The 21,303-nt window shown below is 56.9% G+C and overlaps 3 protein-coding genes across 9 annotated transcripts; all 3 read right to left on the bottom strand.

The window, feature by feature from the left end:
• Positions 1-108: 108 nt before the first annotated feature.
• Positions 109-9,971, bottom strand: B4GALT2 (beta-1,4-galactosyltransferase 2). Of its 6 annotated transcripts, XM_027610840.2 has the most exons (8): positions 9,748-9,971; positions 8,198-8,236; positions 7,720-8,075; positions 7,277-7,512; positions 4,104-4,294; positions 3,826-3,948; positions 3,609-3,713; positions 109-992 (listed from the first exon to the last, which is right to left on the bottom strand). In XM_027610840.2, exons 3-8 carry the CDS (start codon positions 8,021-8,023, stop codon positions 842-844), a joined length of 1,110 nt encoding a protein of 369 aa, XP_027466641.1. In that variant the 5' UTR covers positions 8,024-8,075; positions 8,198-8,236; positions 9,748-9,971; the 3' UTR covers positions 109-841. The 6 variants fall into 6 exon arrangements, with proteins under 6 accessions (XP_027466641.1, XP_027466649.1, XP_027466632.1 ...); XM_027610848.2 differs by lacking the exon at positions 8,198-8,236 and having other exon boundaries at positions 9,668-9,971; XM_027610831.2 differs by lacking the exon at positions 8,198-8,236 and having other exon boundaries at positions 9,748-9,970.
• Positions 9,972-10,919: 948 nt separating this feature from the next.
• Positions 10,920-14,255, bottom strand: ATP6V0B (ATPase H+ transporting V0 subunit b). Its single transcript, XM_027567659.1, has 8 exons — positions 14,079-14,255; positions 13,308-13,356; positions 12,992-13,075; positions 12,786-12,863; positions 12,509-12,578; positions 12,335-12,386; positions 11,928-12,118; positions 10,920-11,228 (listed from the first exon to the last, which is right to left on the bottom strand). Exons 1-8 carry the CDS (start codon positions 14,143-14,145, stop codon positions 11,202-11,204), a joined length of 618 nt encoding a protein of 205 aa, XP_027423460.1. The 5' UTR covers positions 14,146-14,255; the 3' UTR covers positions 10,920-11,201.
• A 2,310-nt stretch (positions 14,256-16,565) lies between these two features.
• On the bottom strand, positions 16,566-19,324 carry DPH2 (diphthamide biosynthesis 2). 2 transcript variants are annotated; one of them, XM_027567638.1, is made up of 6 exons: positions 18,978-19,324; positions 18,642-18,754; positions 18,133-18,356; positions 17,251-17,934; positions 16,994-17,170; positions 16,566-16,912 (listed from the first exon to the last, which is right to left on the bottom strand). In XM_027567638.1, the coding sequence occupies exons 1-6, from the start codon at positions 19,122-19,124 to the stop codon at positions 16,788-16,790; spliced, it is 1,470 nt and encodes a 489-aa protein (XP_027423439.1). In that variant the 5' UTR covers positions 19,125-19,324; the 3' UTR covers positions 16,566-16,787. The 2 variants fall into 2 exon arrangements, with proteins under 2 accessions (XP_027423439.1, XP_027423447.1); XM_027567646.1 differs by lacking the exon at positions 18,133-18,356 and having other exon boundaries at positions 18,978-19,112.
• Between the last annotated feature and the right edge of the window lie 1,979 nt (positions 19,325-21,303).

Below are 21,303 nucleotides of genomic sequence, written 5' to 3'. Positions count from 1 at the left end.
CAGGACAGCCCGGGCCAGACAGACGGGTTAGGCCAGGTGCCCTCCCACAACACACACCGGCTTTGGAATCTGGGCCCAGATTCCCTAACCCCAAGCAGACAAAGGGGCTGCTCCATTCACGTTTTTTACTAAAGCACCCACACAAGTTTCTGTGCAATATACAAACAACGGCCGGCCCTGGGGGCTACTGCCTTCTCTCTGAGACAGGGAGGCGCGAACCAGACTGACTGATCTAAGCCCCACCCGCCCCCCATGCAAAGCCGAACCCCAAGATCCTGGGCAGCGACACAGCACCCCCTCTGGTCCCCTCCTGGGGCTGCTCCTCAGCAGGGGGCGCACCAGAGTTTGCCCCTACAATGTTGAATGAAAAAGGTTTCCCCTCCCCTGGGAACACGGGGGATACCCAAGTCTGAGAATTCCCCCTGGAAGCGATACTGCCCCCTAGTTGTACCTCCCACTCTTCCAGGCCCTAGGGGACTCAAGGGGGGAGAAACTGAGGCACAGAGAGGTGGAGTGACCTAGCCCAGGCCACTCGGTGAGGCAGTGCAGGGGCTGGCCCGACCCTGACAGTGAGGGAGGGCTGGGCTGGGGAGGGAGGGGCAGGAAGAAGGGTTGACCCCAGAGAGGGCCACACTGGAGGGGCTGGCCCAGGTTGGAAGTCCCCCAAAGTAGGTTCTGAAACTTCCAGGTGCAGCTGGGGGGGGCCTATGGAAGACCCTCTGAAAACAGAGCCCACAGTCTCAGTCCTGGGGGATCCCCCACAGAGTAGCCGCCAGCCAGGCTATATAGGTCAGTCCTCTGGCAGGCAATCCTTGACACTGGGAGCCTTTGTCCATTAGCATCAGCCCCGAGGGGGCCATGACGGGGGCCGCCCAATGTCCACTGTGATGTTGGTGAAGAGTGGTTGCCGAGACACCTCCAAGACCTGGTACCGCACTGACCCGATGCCATCCCGCTTCATGGTCAGCTTCGTGTTTTGAATCTTGGTAAACCTAGATAGGATGGAAGTGGGTCCAGATCAGGGCTACCCAATAAACCAAATATGGGATCTCTGGGGCTAAGGCTCAAGCCACCCTGGCTTCTTCCAGGGATGACTCAGTTCTCACCAAACCCTCTGCCCGTCACCTGCTTGGAGCCCTTTTGCTCTGGCATCTGCCTTCAAAACAGAGATCTTACCCCCTTGAGTCCAGAACTGTGACACCCTCACAAATCTCCCTCTGAGCTCGTTTCCTTCTAAGCCTTAGACCCAGACACGGGCATCCCATAGGCACCTCAAAGGCAATGTGTCCTGTGTCGGGTCACCGTCTGTACTCCCCAAGCCCCTTCTCCTTGCTCTCTTCTCTGTCCCCCACCACTTACTTAATGAGCAGTCCCCAAGTGCCAGGCTCTGCTCTTAAGTAGCAGGGGCCCAGTCAGGAACAGGACAGTAAGTCCTCCCTCTCATGGCAAGTCTGTCCCTCTAGGGGAGACAGGTAACAGACAAGGAGCACGCCAGAATGCTAAGGGAGACAGGGGAGGGAGACCAAGATGGTTGCCTTGGAAGGGGTGAGCGCATGACACCAAGCTGACAGCAGGGGGAAGGGCATTTCAGGCTGAGGTAAGCACAGGCTGACCCCAAACTGAAAATGAGATTTTGCACAGCCAGTGGTTTGAGCTTAATGGGCCAAGGGCGTAAGAACAGCTTGGAGGCTAGAGCATGTAGGGGTGGGGCTCTGTAAGTCAGAGGATGCAGTTTTTTTATTTCTAGGAGTGAGAAGACAGGGATTTTTAGCCCAGTGGGAGGCAAGCGGGGAGGGCCAGAGGACAGGAACAATAGAAGGACGAGGGGGAAACAGGGAAACTAGTGAGAGGCCACTGCAGGAGCCCAGACAAGAGGACAGAGGCTGTGCTTGGGCAGAGGGGTTGAAGGGAAAAGCAGATGGGCTCAGAGATGTTTGGGGAGTGGCACTGACACGACCTGCTGATGGTTTAGACATGTAGGGTAAGCGAACGAAGAATCCAGGAGAACTAGATGTGAGGCAAAAGCAACTAGGTGGATGGAACCATTCATTTCTTTAAGCCAGAAATGCCTTGCTGTCTTGCCACTTCCTCACCCAAGGTCGACATCACTCATTCATGAGGACACCGAGACCTGACACAGGACCAAGGCTCCTGGCATGTGCTTCTGGAGCTCTACTCCCACCCTCATCGCAACCGTTTTGATCCTCCCCATCCTTCTGAGCTCAGCTCAGATCCCTCTCCAGGGCCATCCCAACACCAAGCACTCTCCCTCAGATGCCCTGCAGCCCCTCTTCTCCCTTCCCTGCTTGCCCTGGTTTTTTTTTATCTGAACTGCTTTTTCATCAGCTCTCTGGATGCCCAGGGGTTCATGCTCCTGCCAAAGGCCAACCCTCCACTGGTGCTGCAGCCTACCTCCCCGCTCTTACACCCTGCCTTCAGAGCAGAACAACCCTACTGTTCCATCTGGGCATGCGGCAGCCTCACGCCCAGCACACCCCGGGGACCTGTGATTCCTCCAAGCCTGGTCAGCTTCCTTCCTGGCCTACCAGCAGCCCTGCCAGCCCTTCTTCACCTTCTTCATACTCAAACGGTGATCCTTTCAAACCCAAATCTGATCCTGCCCCCTTCCCTGCTTAAAGCTCTCCCATGACTCCCCAGTGCCCCTGGGACAAAAGTGAAACTCCCAACCTGGGATCCGAGACCCCAAACACCCAGCACTGACCCCATTACTGTCACTCCCAGCCCTCAGTGACTGTAATACCAGAGTCCCAGACTCTTAACTTATACCATGCATGTTCACATTCCAGACTCCTGCAAATACCATTCCTTTTCTCCAAACTGGCCTCCTCCACTAGCCTGGTGAATACAGCACTGTGCCCAAGGTAGGTGTGTGACAAACACGTGCTGAATGAATGATCTTTCAAACTCCGGTTTACCATCACCTCCTCCAGGAGGCCTCCCACCATCACTCCTTCTTCTGCCGGGGCAGCACCTTGCCCTGATCACCTGGTGCCGTAACTGTCTGTCTCCCTCGCTAGAGTGAACTTCACATGGGCTGTCAGGGACTGGCTCTGGGCTCCCCCCAACCCGGCCCTCATCCCCCAGGTTAGAGCAGTGCCAGGAAGCCCTGTCTACACTGCACATGCCCTTGGGTGCCTCTCCCAGCCAGCGCCAGCGCCAGCGCCAAATGTTGCTACATCATCAGGGACAGGGAGGCCTGCTCCAGGCTCAGAGAGATGAGCACTGTCTGTCTGTACCCTGCCCCACATTGCTCAGGCTACCTTTGTTGGGTCCCCAGGCCCAGGAGCTGTGCCCAGTGCCTGCTCCCTCTTGTCCTATCTCCTCTGGCACAAGGGAGGTCTGTGAGGACACTGATGGGAATGTAATCTACTCAGGGATGATTTCAACTCTGCCTTTACATTTTTGTCACCTCTAGGAATTAGGCCAGGGATGACCGAAGTCTGGGGTGAGGCTGAGCTAGGGGTCGGGGAACAGGGATCAGGGGTCTGGGAGTCAAGGGTTCAGGGGCCGTGGGAATCACATCTAGGGATCAGTGGCACTGGGGAGTCCCTTCTAGGGAGTAAGGGATTAGGGGCCCTTGGGGTCACCTCTGTGGGTTGGGCTCGTTATGCTTGTCCCGGTCGTGCTTGATCATGCGGTAGCGGCCTATGCGGATGTCTGGGCGCGAGATCTTCATCCCAGTCAGGGAGATCCTGGGGGTGGGGACAGACGGGCTGGAGCAGGCACCAGGAAGGGCAAGGAGCCTCGCCCAGTCTGCACTGCACCTACTGCACCCAGTCTACTCCCTGCCCTGGCCCTACTCACCGGTTGAAGATGTCGTCATCCTCGCCACCCCAGCCCCAGTACTCGTTGGGGAAGCCGTTGATTCTCAGAAACTGGGCTTTACTCAGGCCTGACACGCCTCCAAAGTAGCCAGCATAGGGCAGCCTGTGGCACGGAAAGGCAGGTGTCAGCTGAGGGGCCTGAGGGGATTCTGGATGGAAGGCCAGAGATGGGTGAGGGGCCAGGAGCAAGGGGGCGCTGGGTGCTATGCGGACCGTCGGGCCGGGGAGTCTGGGTCCAGCTGAGAAGGGAGCCCTCACCGGAAACCGAACTTGTCCATGGCAATGGCAAAGTGGCGGGGCTGGTCACCACAGCGGTACAGGTTGCGGTCATCCATGGGGACCAGGTCCACGTCACTGAAGATGAAGCAGTCGTACGTGGCGTCCTCCTTCAGTGCCTCTAGGAAGCCTACGTTGAGCAGCTTGGCCCGGTTGAAGGTGTCCTCGCCGTGCTGGGGGTGGGGCAGGGGACAGGTGAGCTCTGGGCCTGTGACTGGCAGGCACCTGCCACTTTGCCACTGTCCAGAGCGCTCCCCAAGGGGCTCCTACTTCCCTGCCTGCCCCCACCCCACTCTGAGTGGCTCCCCTCGGTCCTGCCTTCCAAGGCTTTCCAGGACTTGGCTTCAGGCTCCTCTCCCACTGTTTCCCTCAGACCCCAAGACCCAGCTGCACTACATTCCTCAGCAGCCCCAGAACATGTCAGACTCTTTACTGCCTCAAGGCCTTGCTGTCAGCTCTGGAATGCTCTCCTCTGACGGTCAAGCTTGTGTGTGGACAGGCATCCATGCTCACACCTCCCTGCCTCCGCGTAATCATTCATTCTGTCCTGTGAGCTTCACTTAGTGTCCCGTTACACTGTGACTTAAGAGCACTCGTTTCACTCATTCTTTCACCCCTCACTCCAGCAGGCCCTATAGTCCTGTCCTGGGCGTCAGGCATCTTCTCTGTGCCAGTGGGAGCCTTAGAGAAGAGCAGCCCTGAGCCCACTGCATCCCTGCTGAGCACACTCACAACATGAGATGAACAGTGAATGCCCCAAATAACCAGTGTCGAAGACAAAGAAACCATGGGTACTGAGCCACTAAGCCTCAGTCACCTGTCCCTTCTGGCTCATCTGGATCCACATCCAGCTTCCTGTGCAGCCTCTGAGACCGGGACAGGACCTGGCTAGATTCATTTGTCTCCCCAGCAAAATGCCAAGCACAGGGTGTACAGGCAGTCATGGCCCAGTGAGCCGGGGGTCCCCTGAGAAATGGGGCTGTAGGGCCAGGCCTCCTGGAGGCTGGGTTCCTGGCCACGCATGCCCATGCTCCAAATTCTAGCCAGAGCAAGGAGGATCCCATGGAAGGAGCTGGCTGCTGAGCTCTCTGTCCCAACCCACCATCCCTAGGGTGGAGCTAGACCAGCCCCTGGAGAGGGGTCTCTAGGCGGGCCCCTCCAGAGGGAGAGGAGGAATCATGGCCCCTCCTTCCCACCAGTCAGCCTGGGCCCGATAGGGTCGGAGCGGCTCACCCTGCTTGCTCTCTTTCCTTGCCCTGCACCTTCCCTCCCACCAGCCCTTGCAGCAATTGTGCATTTTCTCCTGGCTCATCGGTTCTCCTTTCTGACCTTTCTCACCAGCCAGGAGCCCTGAGTTTCTCCCACGCAGCTCATAAACATGTCCAATTTTACCCCATCTGAAAAAGAAACCTCTCTAGCCACCGCCCTACCTTTGCCTCCCCTTCCCGGCAGAGTGGTGTTTTTTTTTTTTTTTTTTTTTAAGAGTTGCCTCCAATTGGCTATTTCCATTTTGTCAAATCTGATTCCTTCTTCAACCCACTGCAATCTGCTTCCGCCCCCACCATGCCCCTGAAATGGTTCTCGCTGGGCCCACCTTGTTGCTAAATCCACTGGACGCTTCTTAGTCCATATCTTTCCTCCCCCGGCAGTGCTCACGTAGCTGCCATGCTTCCTTCTGGACACTTATTCCTGGGCTTCGGGGACACCACACTCTCCTGGGACTCCCCGAACCTTTCTGGCCAACCTTCCCAGTCTGTGGTGCTGTCCCTTCCCCCACCCATCCCTTACATGCTGGCTTTCCCCTCTCAGGCCCTGTGCTCCCCGGGCAGGCTGGGCGTTGTTGGCTTTAGGGAACATCTGCATGCTGGTGGCTCCCAGATCCCTCTCTGCACCTTAGACCTCGCTGCATGGGTCCAACTGCCAGCTGAACATTCCTCTCATACCTCACCTGGACACTCAAACTCATCCCATGCAAAAAAGAATTCAGAGTCAAGCTCTCCCCCAGACCTGGCCCAGCCCCTGTGTTCTCACTCACAGGCGCAGCCAACCACAGAGCAAATGGCCAAGAAGAACCCTCGAGGTGTCTGGCGTCTCCCTTTCCTTACTCTCTACCGTGTCACATCTCTCCCACTGTAGCCGACCCACACACAGGTTCACTGTCTCTTTCCTGAACATCGTAGCCTCTTCGCAACTGGTCACCCCGCCTCCAGTCTCCCCCCCTCCAACCCATTCTCCACATGCAACCAGAGCCATCTTCTTGATAAACAAGCGTACATGCTACTCCTCACTTAAAACTTTTCAGGGGTGCCCCCGCCACCTTCAGGCTGGAGTGCAACTGCTTCGCATGCCTCCGGAGACCCTTCTGGATTTGGCCTCTGCCAGCAACTCCAGGCTCATCTTTGCTGCCCACCCTACACGCTGGACCCCACACCTTGGCCAACGGTTCCCCAACACACAAGACCTGTTCTCTGCATGGGGTCTGGAGCCTCCAGTCCGTCTGCCAGCTGATGTCTGTTCATCCCTCAAGACCCATCTCAATTGCCACTTCTCCACCCCCGGGCTGGACAAGGCCCTTCTGTGCCCCCACAGCCCCCTGCTCCAACTCATCCCACACCATCGTCCTGGAGTCTACAGGGATCCAAGTCCAAGTGTGGGAGTCCTAAGTACGGGAAGGAGGACCTGCATCAGATCCTCCCAGGGTTCCAGCAGCCAGGCCCTTCCAGGCCCAGGGCAGGGCTGAGACACTGGGCTGAGTTCCCAGGTCTCTGCTGTGGCCGTGGCCCTCACACAGACTTCATCCCTCTCTCAGGCTCTAACTCCCCCTCTCCAAGGGCTTCTCCACAGCTCCTCACAGCCAGCAGACCCTATGTCTCCACCTCCATGGGGCGGGGCCCGTCAAAGGTGGACCAGGGGGCCCATCCCCGCAGGGGCTCCGCACACACCCGTCAGCGTGCACGCTCCCCTTCCCGCACCCGCAGACCCTCCCGTGGGAGCAGGGACATACATGCAGCCGCGCACGTACAGTCACTCATCCGCACCACCACAGGCGGACACGAAGCCACGAAGGCTCCCAACCCCACTCATGCCCCGGGAGGCCCGGGGCGCTCCGGGGCCCCCTGGTGGCTAGCGCCCAGCCTGGGCCGCGGGTAGCACACCTGGTTGATGACGTAGACGCCGTAGCGCAGCCGCTGTCGCCTCAGGATGGGGTGCAGGTAGTGGAGCCAGTAGCGTAGGTGATGCTCCCGGTGTCGAAAGGGGATGATGACCGCCACCGTCTGGGCAGGCGTGCAGTCGGGCGGCGCATAGCGGCCGCCCAGGAGCACGCCCGGGTTCTCCCTCTGCACCCGCTCCAGTGGCATGGGGGAGGTGAACTCAATCAGCAGCCGGCCCACTGCAGGCAGGACGGTAGCAGGAATCAGGCTGCCATCAGAACCCAGGGACGCCAGCCCTCTCCCTCAGCCCCGGGGTAGGCCAGGGAAGCCCAGCAACAGCCCTCTCCCAACAGACCCGGAGCCCCTGCACCCCCGTGGCTCATTCCCCAAGTCAAAACGGCCAGGTCTGCCCACCCCTCGAGGCAGGCCCCACCCTGCAGGCTCACCAAGACCAGGCGGCGAGTCAGGACAGGGAGGCAGGGCGGGAGCCGTGGGGCCGGGCCGGGCACTGGGAGCCTCAGGGAGCCCCGAGCTGGGGGCGGTGGTGTTGGGCCGAGAGCAGTTGGTGCTGCTGCTGGCAGCTGGGTGGAGGGCACGGGCAGGGCCGCGGGCACTGAAGCGGCTGAAGAAGGCCAGATGCTGGGCGTAGACGTCGAAGTAGAGGATGACGGCCACGAGAAAGTGCAGCAGGCAGAGAAGGAGCACAGCCTTGCACACGCGCTCCAGCGTGCCCCCCAGCAGTCTGCTCATCCCGCAGGCGGCCGCCGGCCCGCCCGATGGGCCCGGGCATCCGGCTGCCGGCCTGAGCAGGGGGAAGGGAGAAACAGACCCAGCAGGTCAGGGCCCGATGGGCAATGCTACCCCCCCCCCACCCCCATCTGCCTGGTGCTCACCCTCACAGACCTGCATCCTCACACTTATTACCTGCTCACACCCTGTGACACTCACGGACTCCCATTCTACCTGCAAAGAGACACACGGACAGTCCCCAGCAACTCACTACTCACACGTCGTCACACACCTGAGTACTAACCCACATATGCATACGGTCCTCATTATTGCTGACACACATGCACACAAGCACAACCTCATGCACCCTCACACTCAAGGTGCACGCCCTTATCGTGTGACTCAACACACACCTCTGTGTGTTCTCAGAAACATGAACACATGGCCTCTGATCACGGTGGTTCATACCTCCAAATGGAAACACATTTACCTGCAGACTCACATGTGTACCTGTGCCCTAGAGAACAGACACCCCACAGGGCACCATCCTCAACCCAGGACTCTTGGTCTGGGGAGGGGTGATCATTTACTGAGTATCTACCATGCAGGAGCGCTTGGTACTCATGACTTCAGTTAGTCCTCCCAGGAGCCTGGTGGGCAGTGGTTTGGTTGGACAGGTAGCAGTGACAAGTAGGCCAGGCCAACTAGGCCCAGGCTGGGAAGTGGCCCTCAGCAACCAGGAAGAGACCCAAATGTGAACAAGATGTTTATGGGATTCTTTCCCTCTGGAGCGGGAGGTCAAAATACAGGGTGGGGCATAAGACACCCTTCCTCCAAGACCTCAAGGATTGGGATGAACTTTCTGGAGTCTGCCCAGCACTGCTGGCTCTGATTTTGGGAAGAGGGACCATCTGGGCCCTGGAGACGGGTCCAGCACCAGCATGGCAGGGAAGGGCCTGGCCTGGGCCACGGCTCCAGCTGCGGTTCCAACAGAACAGCACTTCTGGCAATGCTTCAGGGGGCGGGCTGGGTCTCAGGGATACACAGCACCACACAACCCCAGCCACCATGGGTCCCAGCTAAAGTCACCTGCACTCAGACATACTGAGAACTACAGAGAGTCAAAGACACACCCCAGTGACAGTAACAGTAACGCAGAGTCACACACTCACAAACAAAGCCGCTGCTCCTCGACGCACACAGCCATGCATGCAGGCTCCGAGACGGCCCGGACGCCCGGCCCCACGTGCAAACATTCCCACCCCTCCCTCCCGGCCGGGGGTTCTGGGTCAGGCTGGCGGCCAGGCTGCGAGGTGCGTTAGGGCGGGGCTGAAAGGCAGAACGACCTGCACACGTGGTTCCCCGGCACGGGGGAGGTAGCAAAGACCGGGTGGGTGTGGAGCCTGGGCGGGGGGGGGGGGCGGGGGTCTGGGGGGTGGGGGGGCGTGGATTAAGGGAGTGGATGTGGGGCGGGGGCCGAGGCCAGGAGGAAACGTGAGTGGAGCGCCTCCCCGCGCCACGAGGCCAGGGCGAGCGAGGACAATAAGGGAGGCTGGCAGGGGGCGGACAAGAGGAGCCGGGGGGGGGGGGGGGGGGGGGAAGAGCCGAGGGGGAGGGGGGGGTGGGGAAACGCCAGGCCGGGGTCTGGCCGCCGGCGCCTCTCACCGGCTCCTGGGCGGGGATCGCGGGGCCGGGTCTGGAATGTCGGGGCCCTGGGCTGGGGGCCGCGCGCGCACCCCTCTCACCCGGCGCTCGGGGCTCAGCAGGGGGCACCGCTCCGGCTCGGGCTGGGTTCCCGGCTCCCGTGGCTGCGGACGGCTCCGTCCCCCATGGCCCGGCCCCGCCGCCTCCCGCCGCCCGGTCAGCGGCCCCCGCGGCCCCCGGGCCGCCTCCCGCCGCCGCCGCGGGCCATGGAGCCGAGCCGCCCCGGGGGGCAGGGCGGGGCCGGGCGGCCGGGCAGACCCACGGACCAGCGGACCGATGGACCACAGCGCCGCCGCCTCCCTCCCGCGCTACGGCGCCTCGGAGGGGCAGGCCTGGCCGGCGCGCCCGCGCGCGCGCACCCGCCTCCAGCGCGCCCGCACCCGCCGCGCGCCTCCGCTGCCCGCCCCTGCCGGCGGCCAAGCGCGGCGGAGCGAGGGGACAGCGGAGCGAGGGGACAGAGGTGGCACGGGACCAGAGAGGGGCGGAAGAAATCGGTAAGGCTCATCCCAGAGGTTGGATTCGGGGTCCAGACTGGGGAGGGTGTGGGTGTGGGCTGGAGCACGAACTCCGCCAAAGAAGGGGGCCTGGAAGTTAGGCGACTCTAGCAGGGAGGGTAGGGATTCGTCAACTCACTGAGAAGGGAATAGGATTAAAGGCCTGCCAGCGGCCAGCGGAGGGAGCTGCCAGTTGGGCAGGGCCCTTAAAGGCGTGGGGAGAAGCGTGTGGCAGGGGCTTCTAGGGTAACGGGAGGTGGGTAAAAGATTGCACAGAAGTGGGAGGAGCTGGACAGGGCCCTGGGAACAAGGGCTCAGGGGATGGCGCTGGGATAGGCAGAGGCAAATCAACGGGCTCCAAGCCCCACAGGGATAGAGGGTGACGGATTCCTGAGGGTAGAGCCACATGGTAGATGTGGCCCATCTGGGCTTAGCAGACAGAACCTTGAAGGCATGGGACTAGGAGGACAGCCCCCTCCCCTGCACAAACACCTGGGTTCATATCCCGAGTCCCTTGCTCCTTTCAATAAAGATATTCAGGTATAGAGTCCTCAGCCCAGCACCCTTCCTCTCCACCCAGGAACTAGCTCTGTCCAGAGCAGAGACAGTGCGTATGAGACAGAAAGGTGCCAAGAAGCTGGCGTTAGGTTGAGGCCTACAGCCCCTGTTACACTCCCTCCATGAAAGAATGTGGCGAAGGAGGGCAACAGAAGCAGCACTGACCCAGACAAAAACCACGTTTATTTCACAAACACTGGGAAGATGGGTTTGGGGGGTAGGGGTGGGACACAGGTGCAGAGCTGCACATGGTCATCAGCGACCCACTCCCCACACTGAGGCTCCAGCCAGGCAGTGCCTCCAAGTTGATGGGCAGCAAGAAGCAAGTGCAGGGAGGGCCCTGAACACCAAGCCCCCTGAAAGGCCAAGGGTGACAGCTCCAGCTGTCCTGGGAAAACCACAAATAAATAAGAGTGGGACATGGCCCCACCCAAACAGATCATCTAGTCACCCATCTTCACTCTGGAGGTCTGCAAAAGAAGAACAAGGAGAAATCAGGCAGTGACAGAGGAATAGATAAGACAGTGACAAATAACATAAGGTCAGTTCTAGCAAACCCATGGTGGGATGGATAGACCACAACAGATGGATGACTGGACCAAGATGGACATGCTGTGACAAACACAGATGAACAGGGACAGTCAGACAACCAGGCTGTGGGACAGAGAGATGGAGAAGTGCCATATGGACAGGACCAGTTACCAAGGGTCAACCCAGCTAAGCACTCAGTCATATTCAGACCATCAGGCTGATCCTTAGCAACACTTACACATTCTAAGACAAGATGCACACAATTCAGACACACTGTCCTACTGAGAGCATAGATACACACAGGCCCTGAGACACATAGTCAAACACACCAAGACAGACTGACACACAGACAAGATCCCAATCCAGGCTAGACTACAAACAAAGACAAAAAATAATACAACAGAAAGCCTCAACGAAAGACCTATAGACACAAAGGATCAGGGAAATACACATTACACTAGTCAATGATACCACGCTAGAAAGCTTCAAAAGAGGAAAACGAAAAAATGGGAATAAAGTGGTGGGAGCTGCTCAGGGGTTCTATGGTTACAGATAGAGAAAGGGACACCGTGGCTCCTCTGGAAAGAGAGTGAGGCTGGGATGGACACAAGGACACAGGCTCCCAGGGGATTCATCACCTGAAGGATTGCAACAATGACGCCGAAGAGGCCAATGGCACTGCCAAAGATCTCCACGATGAGAATCTTTACAAAGAGGCTGGGGTTCTGTGCATCAGCCAGGGCAGCTCCACTGCCCACGATGCCCACGCAGACTCCACAGAAGAGGTTAGACAGGCCCACTGTGAGGCCAGCTCCAAACATGGAGTAGCCTGAGGGGATGGAAAGAGAGTACTGACACCAAGCCAGGCACAAGGGGAGAGGAGGACAAGGCCCCAAATGGACTAATGGGGCTTATCACCACTCCCAACTCTGCAAAGGAGGCCAAACAAAGGGAGTGACTATTGAAATAATGAATCTCAGCTGGGGCCTGAAAGTGGGGAAGCAGACATGAAGCCCCAGCTTTCTTCCTTCACACATCCACCTACCTGCATGGTAGTTTCGATGCCCAATGGCCTGGGGGTCAGTGGCACTGAAAGGCTGCGGGAGGCAGAGAAGTAATCAGAAACCACCCCTTAATGCCACTCCCCCTCCCCCAGTATCACTACACACTGTATAGAACACACTGGCATAGATGCCCACCCCACCCTGGGTCTCCATACCTCAGCCATGTTACTAATTACAATTGCCATGATGATGCCATAGATGGCCACAGCCTCACAGAAGATGATGCTGGTAGTGGTGAGCACGGGGGTAGAGAGGAGAAAAGGATGAGAAAGAAACCAACCTTCTTCCCCCAGAGAGTTCCCAACCAACATTTCCCCCACTGACAACTCCCACCCCACCAGGAGGCTGGTCAGAAGCAGCATGTCAGGTCAAACAAACAGCGAGCTCCCAATGCAGGTGGTTCTGACAACCCTCCAAAGGCCCTACATTTACCTGACCAGATTCTTGGTCTTGATCCTGGGGGCCTTCACCCCTCCCCCAATGATAGAAGAGCCAGTAATATAGATGCCCCTGGTGGAAGGATAAAAAACCGATGAGCAGAGCCCAAGTTTGTCACTGCCCCCAGGATGACTAAGGACCCAGTGACACCACCTGCTATGACTCACCCCTCCCCCCAGTCCCACCACCCCAATACTCACCATGCTGCCCCAACCACAGACAGGGAAATAGCTAGACCAATGCCCAAGTTTGACCACATGAAGGGGGAAGTCTCGGTCAGGAACCTGGTATGGAAACAGGGAGAAAAGCAATTTCAGCCTTGGTGGAGAAGTGAGCACAAAATCCATCCCCCAACCCTCCAAGCCCACCAGTCCTGGATACTGAGATAAAATACATCATATGTCCCAAAGGTCCATATCCCAGGCACCTGGGGATGGGGGTGCAGTAGGGGCTTAGATCAGTGAAGAAAAGCTGCAGAGAAGCCCCTAGAGGAGTCCTCTCTCTGCAGGCCCTTACCATGCCACATCAAAGCGGAAACCCAAGTCAAAAATGGTGTAGCAGATTCCTGCAGGAGTGGGGGAAAAAAGGGTTAGAGGCGGCTCTCTAGAGAGAAACTTCCCAACTTAGACAAGAAACTGCTGCCCAGCTGCCACGTCCCCAAAGGTCTGCCTACAGGTAAGTCAAGGGAGACTCGTCAGGCTGGCCTCCGTGTGAAAGCACGGCTATCGATTCCTCAGTTCAGGCCTCCATTTTCTGCCACTCCCTCAGTAACCTATCTTCCCCCAGTGACCCCACCTCCGAGACCGAGACCCTCCACGGCCAGTTACTAGTAGGCCTAAATACCCTGGAGAAAGGGAGAGGGCACCGGATCCCACCAGCCCAATCTGAGCCGCTGTTTACCCAACAAGCTGTGGGTGGGGGGGAGGGCAAAACGACCGGGAAAAGAGGAACTGGAACAGCCGGCTCGTGACCCAAGCAGGCCCCTCTGGAGCAAGCGAGGGATCGCAGCAGTGAGACGGGGGGAGGGGCCGGTAGTGACAGAGAGGTACCGGGGCTGCTCTCGCGGCCCCCACCTCCCCCCGTCCGCGCCCCTCCTCAAAGGGGCTGGAGATCCGGGTCTCCTCTGTCAGGATCAGAAGCCCCGACAGGCGTGAAGCAAGTCCTGGAGCCTCGGGCACAGAACCGACGCTGGGGCCTAGCATCCCTGGGACCCCACTTCTCCCGCTGGGCTCCAGCCCCGCCAGCGGGGCCCGGATGCTGGCCCCGCCCGCCAGGGCCCGGCCTCACCCACGACAAGCATGCAGCCCCAAAAGGCCACGAAGACCCCGGAGTAGAGCAGTGCTAGCCCCGTCATGGCGGCAACGACGGCGGGGCTCGGGTCCGTGGGGCCACAGCTATACCCGCGTCCCTGCGTCCACCGTCCGCCCCGCAGTCTGTCCGCCCGCCCCGCAGCGTCACCTGACTCACCCACGTGACGCGCCGGCACCACGTGACCCCACGCCCGGCCCTGCGCGGCGCTGCTGAGGGTCCAGAACTTTGGCGACGCCGGAACTGCAATGCAAGCACTGAGGATTGTGGTTGTTGTAGTGCCTCGCTTCGGAAGAGGCTCCGGCGGCCTTAGTACCTCAACTTCCGGCCGGTTACTCCCACGTCTCTCCAAACCGCTCCTCCTGAACCCTGTCAGCCAGCACCACTTGGGCTCACCAAGTGAGCTTTACACCGGGGTCTCCTCGCGGGCCTCCCTAGCTTAGCCTCCAGGCCTCAGGTGCTGAGTCCATGAGGCCTTTTCCCTTGCTGTCCTCTCCAGTTCAGCGGGGGTGTCTTGGGCTCTCTTCCTAACTTTGCTCATGCTGTTCCCTCTGCCTGAAGCACGCTTCTTCGTGTTCATCGCCTTGCCCAGCTAACACCTACTGGTCCCCAGAAAGCACTCTTCCAGGAAGACTTCCCTAACCCAGAGGCAGGGTGATGAGCCTGCTCTGGGCTCCCCTGCTGTCCTGGTGATACTTATGAAGCTTACCATCATGTCACTCTTTGGTTTAAAATACCATTTCAAGGGTGCCTGGGTGGCTCAGTCAGTTAAGCATCTGCCTTGGCTCAGGTCATGATCCTGGGGTCCTGGGATAGAGCCCTGCATCAGGCTCCCTGCTCAGTGGGGAGCCTGCTTCTCCCTTTCCCTCTGCTACTCCCCCTGCTTGTGCTCTCTCAAATAAAATCTTTAATGAAAATAAAATGCCATTTCACTCAATAAATGTCACAGTCCTAATAATGGCGTACTACTATACTAGGCCTCTCCTGATGCAGCTTCCCATGCCCCTTACCTGATCTCATCTAATACTTCCCCGCAAACTGCACTGGCCTTCTTGCTATTCCTTGAACTTATCAGTCATACCCCCACTACAACACCCTCGCATTTGTTCCCTCTGCTTCTACTTATCCATGTGGCTCACTCCATAACTTCGTCTTTGCTCACCTTCTTCAAAAGACCTTTCCTCATCATCTTAATATCGCAATCCACTGTCCTTTACACTCCTTTCCAGCTTTATAGTCCTCCATAGTACTTACTTATCACCATTTAGCATACTAAATATCTTATTTTGTCCATCTCTTCACCCAGCCCCCGTGTGAGAATGTAAGCACCATGAAAGGGTTTCTGTTGAGCTTACTGTATTTCCAGTGCCTGGCACACAGTGGGTGCTCCATATATATTTGTAAAATACACGATTGCTGCCCATTTTGTCCGCTGCCAGTCAGTTTACAGATCTGCCTCTACCAGTAGACTGGGCACCCCCGAGCTCAGGGACCACATCTCCCTGTTTACCTACTTCTTCAACACTTTGGACAGTGCCAGTAGGCCAAGATTCTCTGCAAACCTGGTAATGAAGAAGTGCCCCCAGGGGCTTCCCTCCTCACAGAAAGTAGTTTCACTGTCTTATCATTGCTTATTTAAAACTGCCTCCCTTCCTAACTACACTGCGAGAACAGGAAGCTAGTTAAATACAATTCACATCTCCACTCAGGACCTATAGTGTTTGATGAATATAAAGAAAAAGAAAGAGAAAAAGTAGCTTATTCAAGTGTCTGTGATCTCCCTGAGAAACAAAATTAGAATCAGTATAGATCAGCACTGTCCAACAGAACTTCCTGCAATGACGGAAATGTCCCATAGCTGCACTATCCTCTCATGTGGCTAAACGACCACTGAAATGTGACTAGTGTGACTGAGAAACTGAGTTTTTATTTTTAAAGTTTACTTTTTAGTAATCTGTACACCCATCATGAGGTTTGAACTCATGACCCTGAGATCAAGAGTTGCACGCTTTTCTAGCTGAGCCAGCCAGGCACACTGAGAAACTGAGTTTTTAATTTTAACTAATTTAAATTCGTGTTTAATAGCCATATATGTCTAGTGGTTACTTTATTGGACAACACAGGTCTAGACCAGTGGTTCTCAACTAGGGGCAGCTTTGCCCCCACAGGAGACATTTGTCAATGTCTGGAGGCATTTTTGGTTATCACAGCTGGGGAGGGGTATGTTGGGGGCATCTAGTGGGCAGAAGCCAGAGACAATGCTAAACATACTACAGTGCACAGAACAGCCCCTCACAGCAAAGATTTATCTGGCCCAAAACGTTAATAGTACCAAAGTTAGGAAACCCTGGTCTACATCTAGAACCTTTGACAAGGGTAAACCCTCAACTAAACATCAGAAACTGGGACTGGCCAGAGGAGGACAGATGGGCCCACAAGACTTTAGGAAAGCCCCAAATAAGTCCCATCAGTCCAACAGGTATTTATTAAGCCACTATACGCTAAGCCTTGTGCCAGGGCCAGGACAGGGACAGAGCAGGATTCCCTTCCTCAGTGAGGGGCTGTCTGCTCTTCCCTGCATCCAGGCTCCTTCAAGGATCCTAGCAGAGGAGTGAAGGTGATGCAGGGAGCATTAAAGGTCTTTGCAGCAATTCTTAAGTCCATCTGTGTCTCTGGCCCCACACGGTATCAGCTGCTTCCCTCATCCTCGTAGGCGATGGCAATCCCTCGTCTTCCACTCACAGCTCCTGTCACCGGTGTCTGACCCAGACGGGGCTCCAGCCCCTGCCAGCTCCGGGAACTAAGGAACAAGGCTGCAGAGAGAGGGGACTGAGGCCAAGTGGGCTGAATCTGGGGAAAGAGTTCAGCTGGGAGCAGAGACTTGGCACACTTACCTGCAGGGCTGCTCTCAGCCAGCTCTAGCTGGGGCCGCAAGGTCAGGGCCGAACACCCAGGATCATCTGATGGCTTCCACGCAGGTGGGGGTCGGAGTTCCCCAGTAATAAGTGACACATCTGGGGTGTCCCACAGTTCCGAGTCAGGTGGTGGGAGGGGCACGTGGAAGGGAGAGCCTAGGAGGGAGAAAGAGGATCCATACTGGCCCAATTCCATGCCCCTGAGTTTCCAGCTCAGGCAGTACCCCAGCACTCACCAGGCAATAAATCCGCATAATGTGTGAGATGGGGAGCCAGGCCTGAAGGTGGCCAGGCGGGGTTGCAGGCAGCTTCCAGCTCACATGGTGCCAATACAGGCCGGAAGAAGCCACCAGAAGGCTGTGGAGCTAGAGCACCAAGAGGGCAGGCCAACAGCACAAAGACATCCACCTCAGGGAAGTTGGCGAGCTTGGGAGGTGTGGGCCGCCCCAGGGCCAACACATAGCTACGCTTGCCTGCAGCCTGAGCCAGGTTCCGCAAGTGTGCCAGTGCCTCACGGTGTCGGGCCACACCCAGTGTCCCTGCCAACAGCCCTACCACATGGGCATCTCTGGCCCTCTCTACCAGATAGTGTCTACGTGCCCTCAGCCGCCCAGCCCGGACACCTTCATCCTGAGTCCGCCCTGTATCCGGGCAGCAGGTGAAGAAGGGCTGCCCAGGTGCCCAGCCCAAGAGCAGCCGGCTCAGGTCTGGGTCAAGGTCAAGGTCAGCACTGGCTTCAGAGCCCCCCACATAGAAGGCACCATATTCTTCCAGACACCTCCCTGGAGCCAGGGGGAAGCGGCGCCCAAAACGCTCCAGGGGCTCAGGCGCTGGCCTACAGGAGCCCACTGGCAATGGAAGAGCTGGGCTGGAGACAAGCAGGTCCAGGTACCGCGGGCGCAGGAGAGTGGCCAAGGCCTCTGGAAGAAGGAAGTGATGTCAGAGTTGGGGTCTACCAAAGCAGGAACCCCTTCACCCCAGGAGACTGAATGTGACCCAAAAGCAAAGACTGGGATCAAGCCCATATCAAGAGCTCTATGGGAGTGTACTGAAATGGGACTATCAAGGCACAAAGTAGTTGGCCTACCCTTCTTGCATGCCCAGGCAAAAACCCTCACCCAAGGCGTGGGCACAGCCCGGCTCACTTAGCAGCACCACAGGCACTTTGGGGTCTGGGTTCTGGGCCTCAAAGGCCTTGACGCAGAGCTCCAAGTGCACAGAACGTTGACCAAGGACAAAGGCCACCGGCAGCGGGCGGGCTGGAGGGCTTAAGCAGGCAGGGCCAAAATGTACAAGGGCCTGAGCTCCAGCTTGCTCAGCACCCAGTACATCCACACAGCAGCTGCAGGGGAGATACCATTAGTGAGAAGAGTTCTCATCAGGAAAACAGTTGCTGTCCTTCATGGGAAATGTGAAGCCTGAAATGTGGTCAGTGAAGTAAACAATGTTATAAAAGAAGACACTGTCATTCAGAGGAGCAAGTATCAGAAGAGGAGGCATCATCAAGGAAAAACACAGCCACTGGGGGCAGACACTGTCATAGAAGGAAAACATCAAGAACCTTGGATCACTAAACCTACTCCCCACCCCCTACCCCCGCCCCCAATCCTCAAGCTCAAATTCATACCTTCCATAGGCCGTGTCGCCCAGAATGAACATCTTCGACCCTGTGGTCCCCTCCAGTCGTGCAGCCACGGCCCCAGCATCTCCCAATAGCTGGTCAGGGAACTGCAAGGCCACCTGTAAGTATAAGCCATAGTCAGGAACAGCCTCTCTCTTCCACCCTCTTCAAGGAAAACCTTCCAGAAGTCCCTATCTAACCTTCAAAGCTCCTCCTCCGAGAGGAGCAACTCCCCACCGTCCACCCCCCACCCCACCCCCATCCTCACAAAATTACCCCAAGATCCCGATCTTCTGGGCGACCCATCCCGAGGTGAGCCACCCCTCCCTAACCTGCCCTCACCCGCTGACACCGCAGGTCGCGGACAAATCCAGCGACTCGCTCCAGCTCGTAGACGCGGTCCAGGTCCTCCGGAGGAGTGAGCAGCCCCGCGGCGCCCGCCTGTCGCTGCAGCGCTGCCTCAGCGGGGCTGCTGAACGTAGACTCCATGAGGCACCGCTTGGGTGGCGGGAAGCAGCGGGGACCTCCCTCGGTCAGCTTCAGGCCCCGCGTCCTCAAAAGCAGCCCTCAATAAATCAGAGTCACTTAGAGCAGCGGGGCTGGGAAGTCAGCGCGCAGCCCTCGGACCATCAGTCCACTTAACCAAACTCGGGTTTCTCTCCTTCACCACTACACACAGGCCTGCGGGGGATTACTTCCGGGTTTTTGAGGCGGGGCTGGCAGTAGTTTTGCCAATCTCAAACTAGCACTGCTCTCGCCTTCCAATCCTCGCCAGGCCGCCCTCAGAGAGCCAATGATCTGCCTCAGAACGCAAGTCAATCGGGAGTACCTCAGAGGAAGTCGCGGAGCCTTGTGGGTGTTGTAGTTCCCCTGGCCCTCTTCTCCAGCCGCTAGTTTTCCTGTTCAGCCCGCCAATCGCGCTCAGAAAAAGTGACCCCCCCCCCAACCCCCGTGCCTGGCTGGCTGTCAGAAGAGCATGTGACTCTTGATCGCAGCGTTGTGAGTTGGAGCCCCACGTTAGGGGTAGAGAGTAAATAAATACACTTAAAAAAAAAAAAGCGACCCCCTGAAGATACTTGTTTGAGCAGCTCCCATCGTGGTATACTGTTAAGCACTTCATTGCACTCTATCATCTAGGAGGTAGCAGTGCATAATTTTCAATTCAGGTGTCAAACTGCCTGGGTTTGGATATTGTGCTCTGCCATTGCTACTTAACGTCTCTGTGGCTGTTTCTTCATCTGCAAGGTAGGGGTTGTAACAAGAGCATTCCTAACAGGATTGTTGAATCAAATTGATTTAGATATAAAACTTTACAGAGTAGTCCTTTGCATATCATATATACTGAAAGCATTCGCTGTTATCCTCACAGCAGTCTGTTAATCACGTAAATATTGAGCACTTATTGTTCACCAGGTACTACACTCTTAATGTTAACAGTAAGTTAACATTACTTTACTCCTTACTTTGGAGTAAGACTTATCCAAGAGCGCCTGGCTTGCTCAGTTGGCAGAGCGTGGGACTCTTGATCTCAGGCTTGTGAGTCTGAGCCCCACAGTGGGTTATAGAGATTACTTAAAAAAATAATTGTCCCATTTTACGGGTGAAGACACTGAGGTCCTAGTAAGACACAGCAAATCAGTGGCCCAATCAATAACAAACCCAGATTTGACTTTAGAAACTAGGCTTTAGCTCCCTCATTTTCCTAGTTTATATATGCTACATTTGATCATGGGGGATGGGGAAGAAGACACTTGGATACCATGTAGTAGGAGAAAAGGACTAAAAGAAACATCTCCACATAGTTCAGGAGAAGTGAGAAATCAAGAGTGAGAATGGGACTGAAGAAGAGCCTCGGGATGGCATATGAAACAGGGACTGCTGCTGGCTGGCATGGAAAGAGAATGAACGGGGATGTACCTCCATTCTTGTGCAAAGATGGGGAAAGAACAGGGGGAGGAGTGAGACAAACGTGGGAGTAACCAGTTCTATCACCTCCAAGGAGACACAACGTTCAGGAATGGCAACGGGGAGATCTGAGCCCTGCTCTTCAGATCTTACTGAGGAGAAGGCTGGGGTGTCTACGAGGCAGCATCTGTGGAGCTATGGCTGAGGAGACAGAAAGGGAGGAAACCTTGCTAGGGGAGAAGAGCAACAGCCGCCCAGGCGCTGTCCCTGGTCCTGACTGAGCCCTGACCATCAACAGCAGGTCAGGTACCACAGAGGTGGGGAGCTCTGGGTATGAAGACAGCTCTAGGTCCTGCATTCCTCTTCCTCTGGGGGCTGCCACGCTTCCTCCCACACATGTTCAGCCCCACTTTCTATACCTTTCCTCAACCATGTGCAAGTTTGGCCTCCATAACCCCACATAAGAAACCTATCCTGGGACTTAAAATCACTCTCCATTTCTTCCCTCCAAGCCAAGACACTGCCCCACCTCACTTCCAGCCAAAGGCCCCAAGTCCTCTATCTAGGAAACCTTCCATTTCCATCAGAAATGAAAGTTCTGGGATGCCTGGGTGGCTCAGTCAGTTAAGAGTCTGCCTTTGCTCAGGTCATGATCCCAGGGTTCCCGGATTGAGTCCCACATCAGGCTCCTTTCTCGGTGGGAAACCTGCCTCTCCCTCTGCCTGCCGTTCTCCCTGCTTGTGCGCTCTCTCTCTCTGACAAA

Source organism: Zalophus californianus, chromosome 4, assembly GCF_009762305.2.
Source record: "Zalophus californianus isolate mZalCal1 chromosome 4, mZalCal1.pri.v2, whole genome shotgun sequence".
NCBI lineage: Eukaryota > Metazoa > Chordata > Mammalia > Carnivora > Otariidae > Zalophus > Zalophus californianus.
The sequence above is the reverse complement of the archived record's forward strand: the minus strand, read 5'-3'. Positions and strand labels throughout refer to the sequence as shown.

Coding starts and splice junctions, on each gene's coding strand:
- B4GALT2 (XM_027610822.2), bottom strand. CDS start 9,209: ATGGCTGTGTGCGTCGAGGAGCAGCGGCTTTGTTT. Junction 8,076..9,174: donor GAGGAGCAGCGGCTTTGTTT/GTGAGTGTGTGA, acceptor CCCCCTGCTCAG/GCCGGCAGCCGGATGCCCGG. Junction 7,513..7,719: donor TGACTCGCCGCCTGGTCTTG/GTGAGCCTGCAG, acceptor TCCTGCCTGCAG/TGGGCCGGCTGCTGATTGAG.
- ATP6V0B (XM_027567659.1), bottom strand. CDS start 14,145: ATGACGGGGCTAGCACTGCTCTACTCCGGGGTCTTCGTGGCCTTTTGG. Junction 12,579..12,785: donor AAGACCAAGAATCTGGTCAG/GTAAATGTAGGG, acceptor CACCACTACCAG/CATCATCTTCTGTGAGGCTG. Junction 11,229..11,927: donor TCATTGTTGCAATCCTTCAG/GTGATGAATCCC, acceptor CTTCTTTTGCAG/ACCTCCAGAGTGAAGATGGG.
- DPH2 (XM_027567638.1), bottom strand. CDS start 19,124: ATGGAGTCTACGTTCAGCAGCCCCGCTGAGGCAGCGCTGCAGCGACAG. Junction 17,935..18,132: donor GGGCTGTGCCCACGCCTTGG/GTGAGGGTTTTT, acceptor TCCTTCTTCCAG/AGGCCTTGGCCACTCTCCTG. Junction 16,913..16,993: donor GGCTGAGAGCAGCCCTGCAG/GTAAGTGTGCCA, acceptor CTCTCTCTGCAG/CCTTGTTCCTTAGTTCCCGG.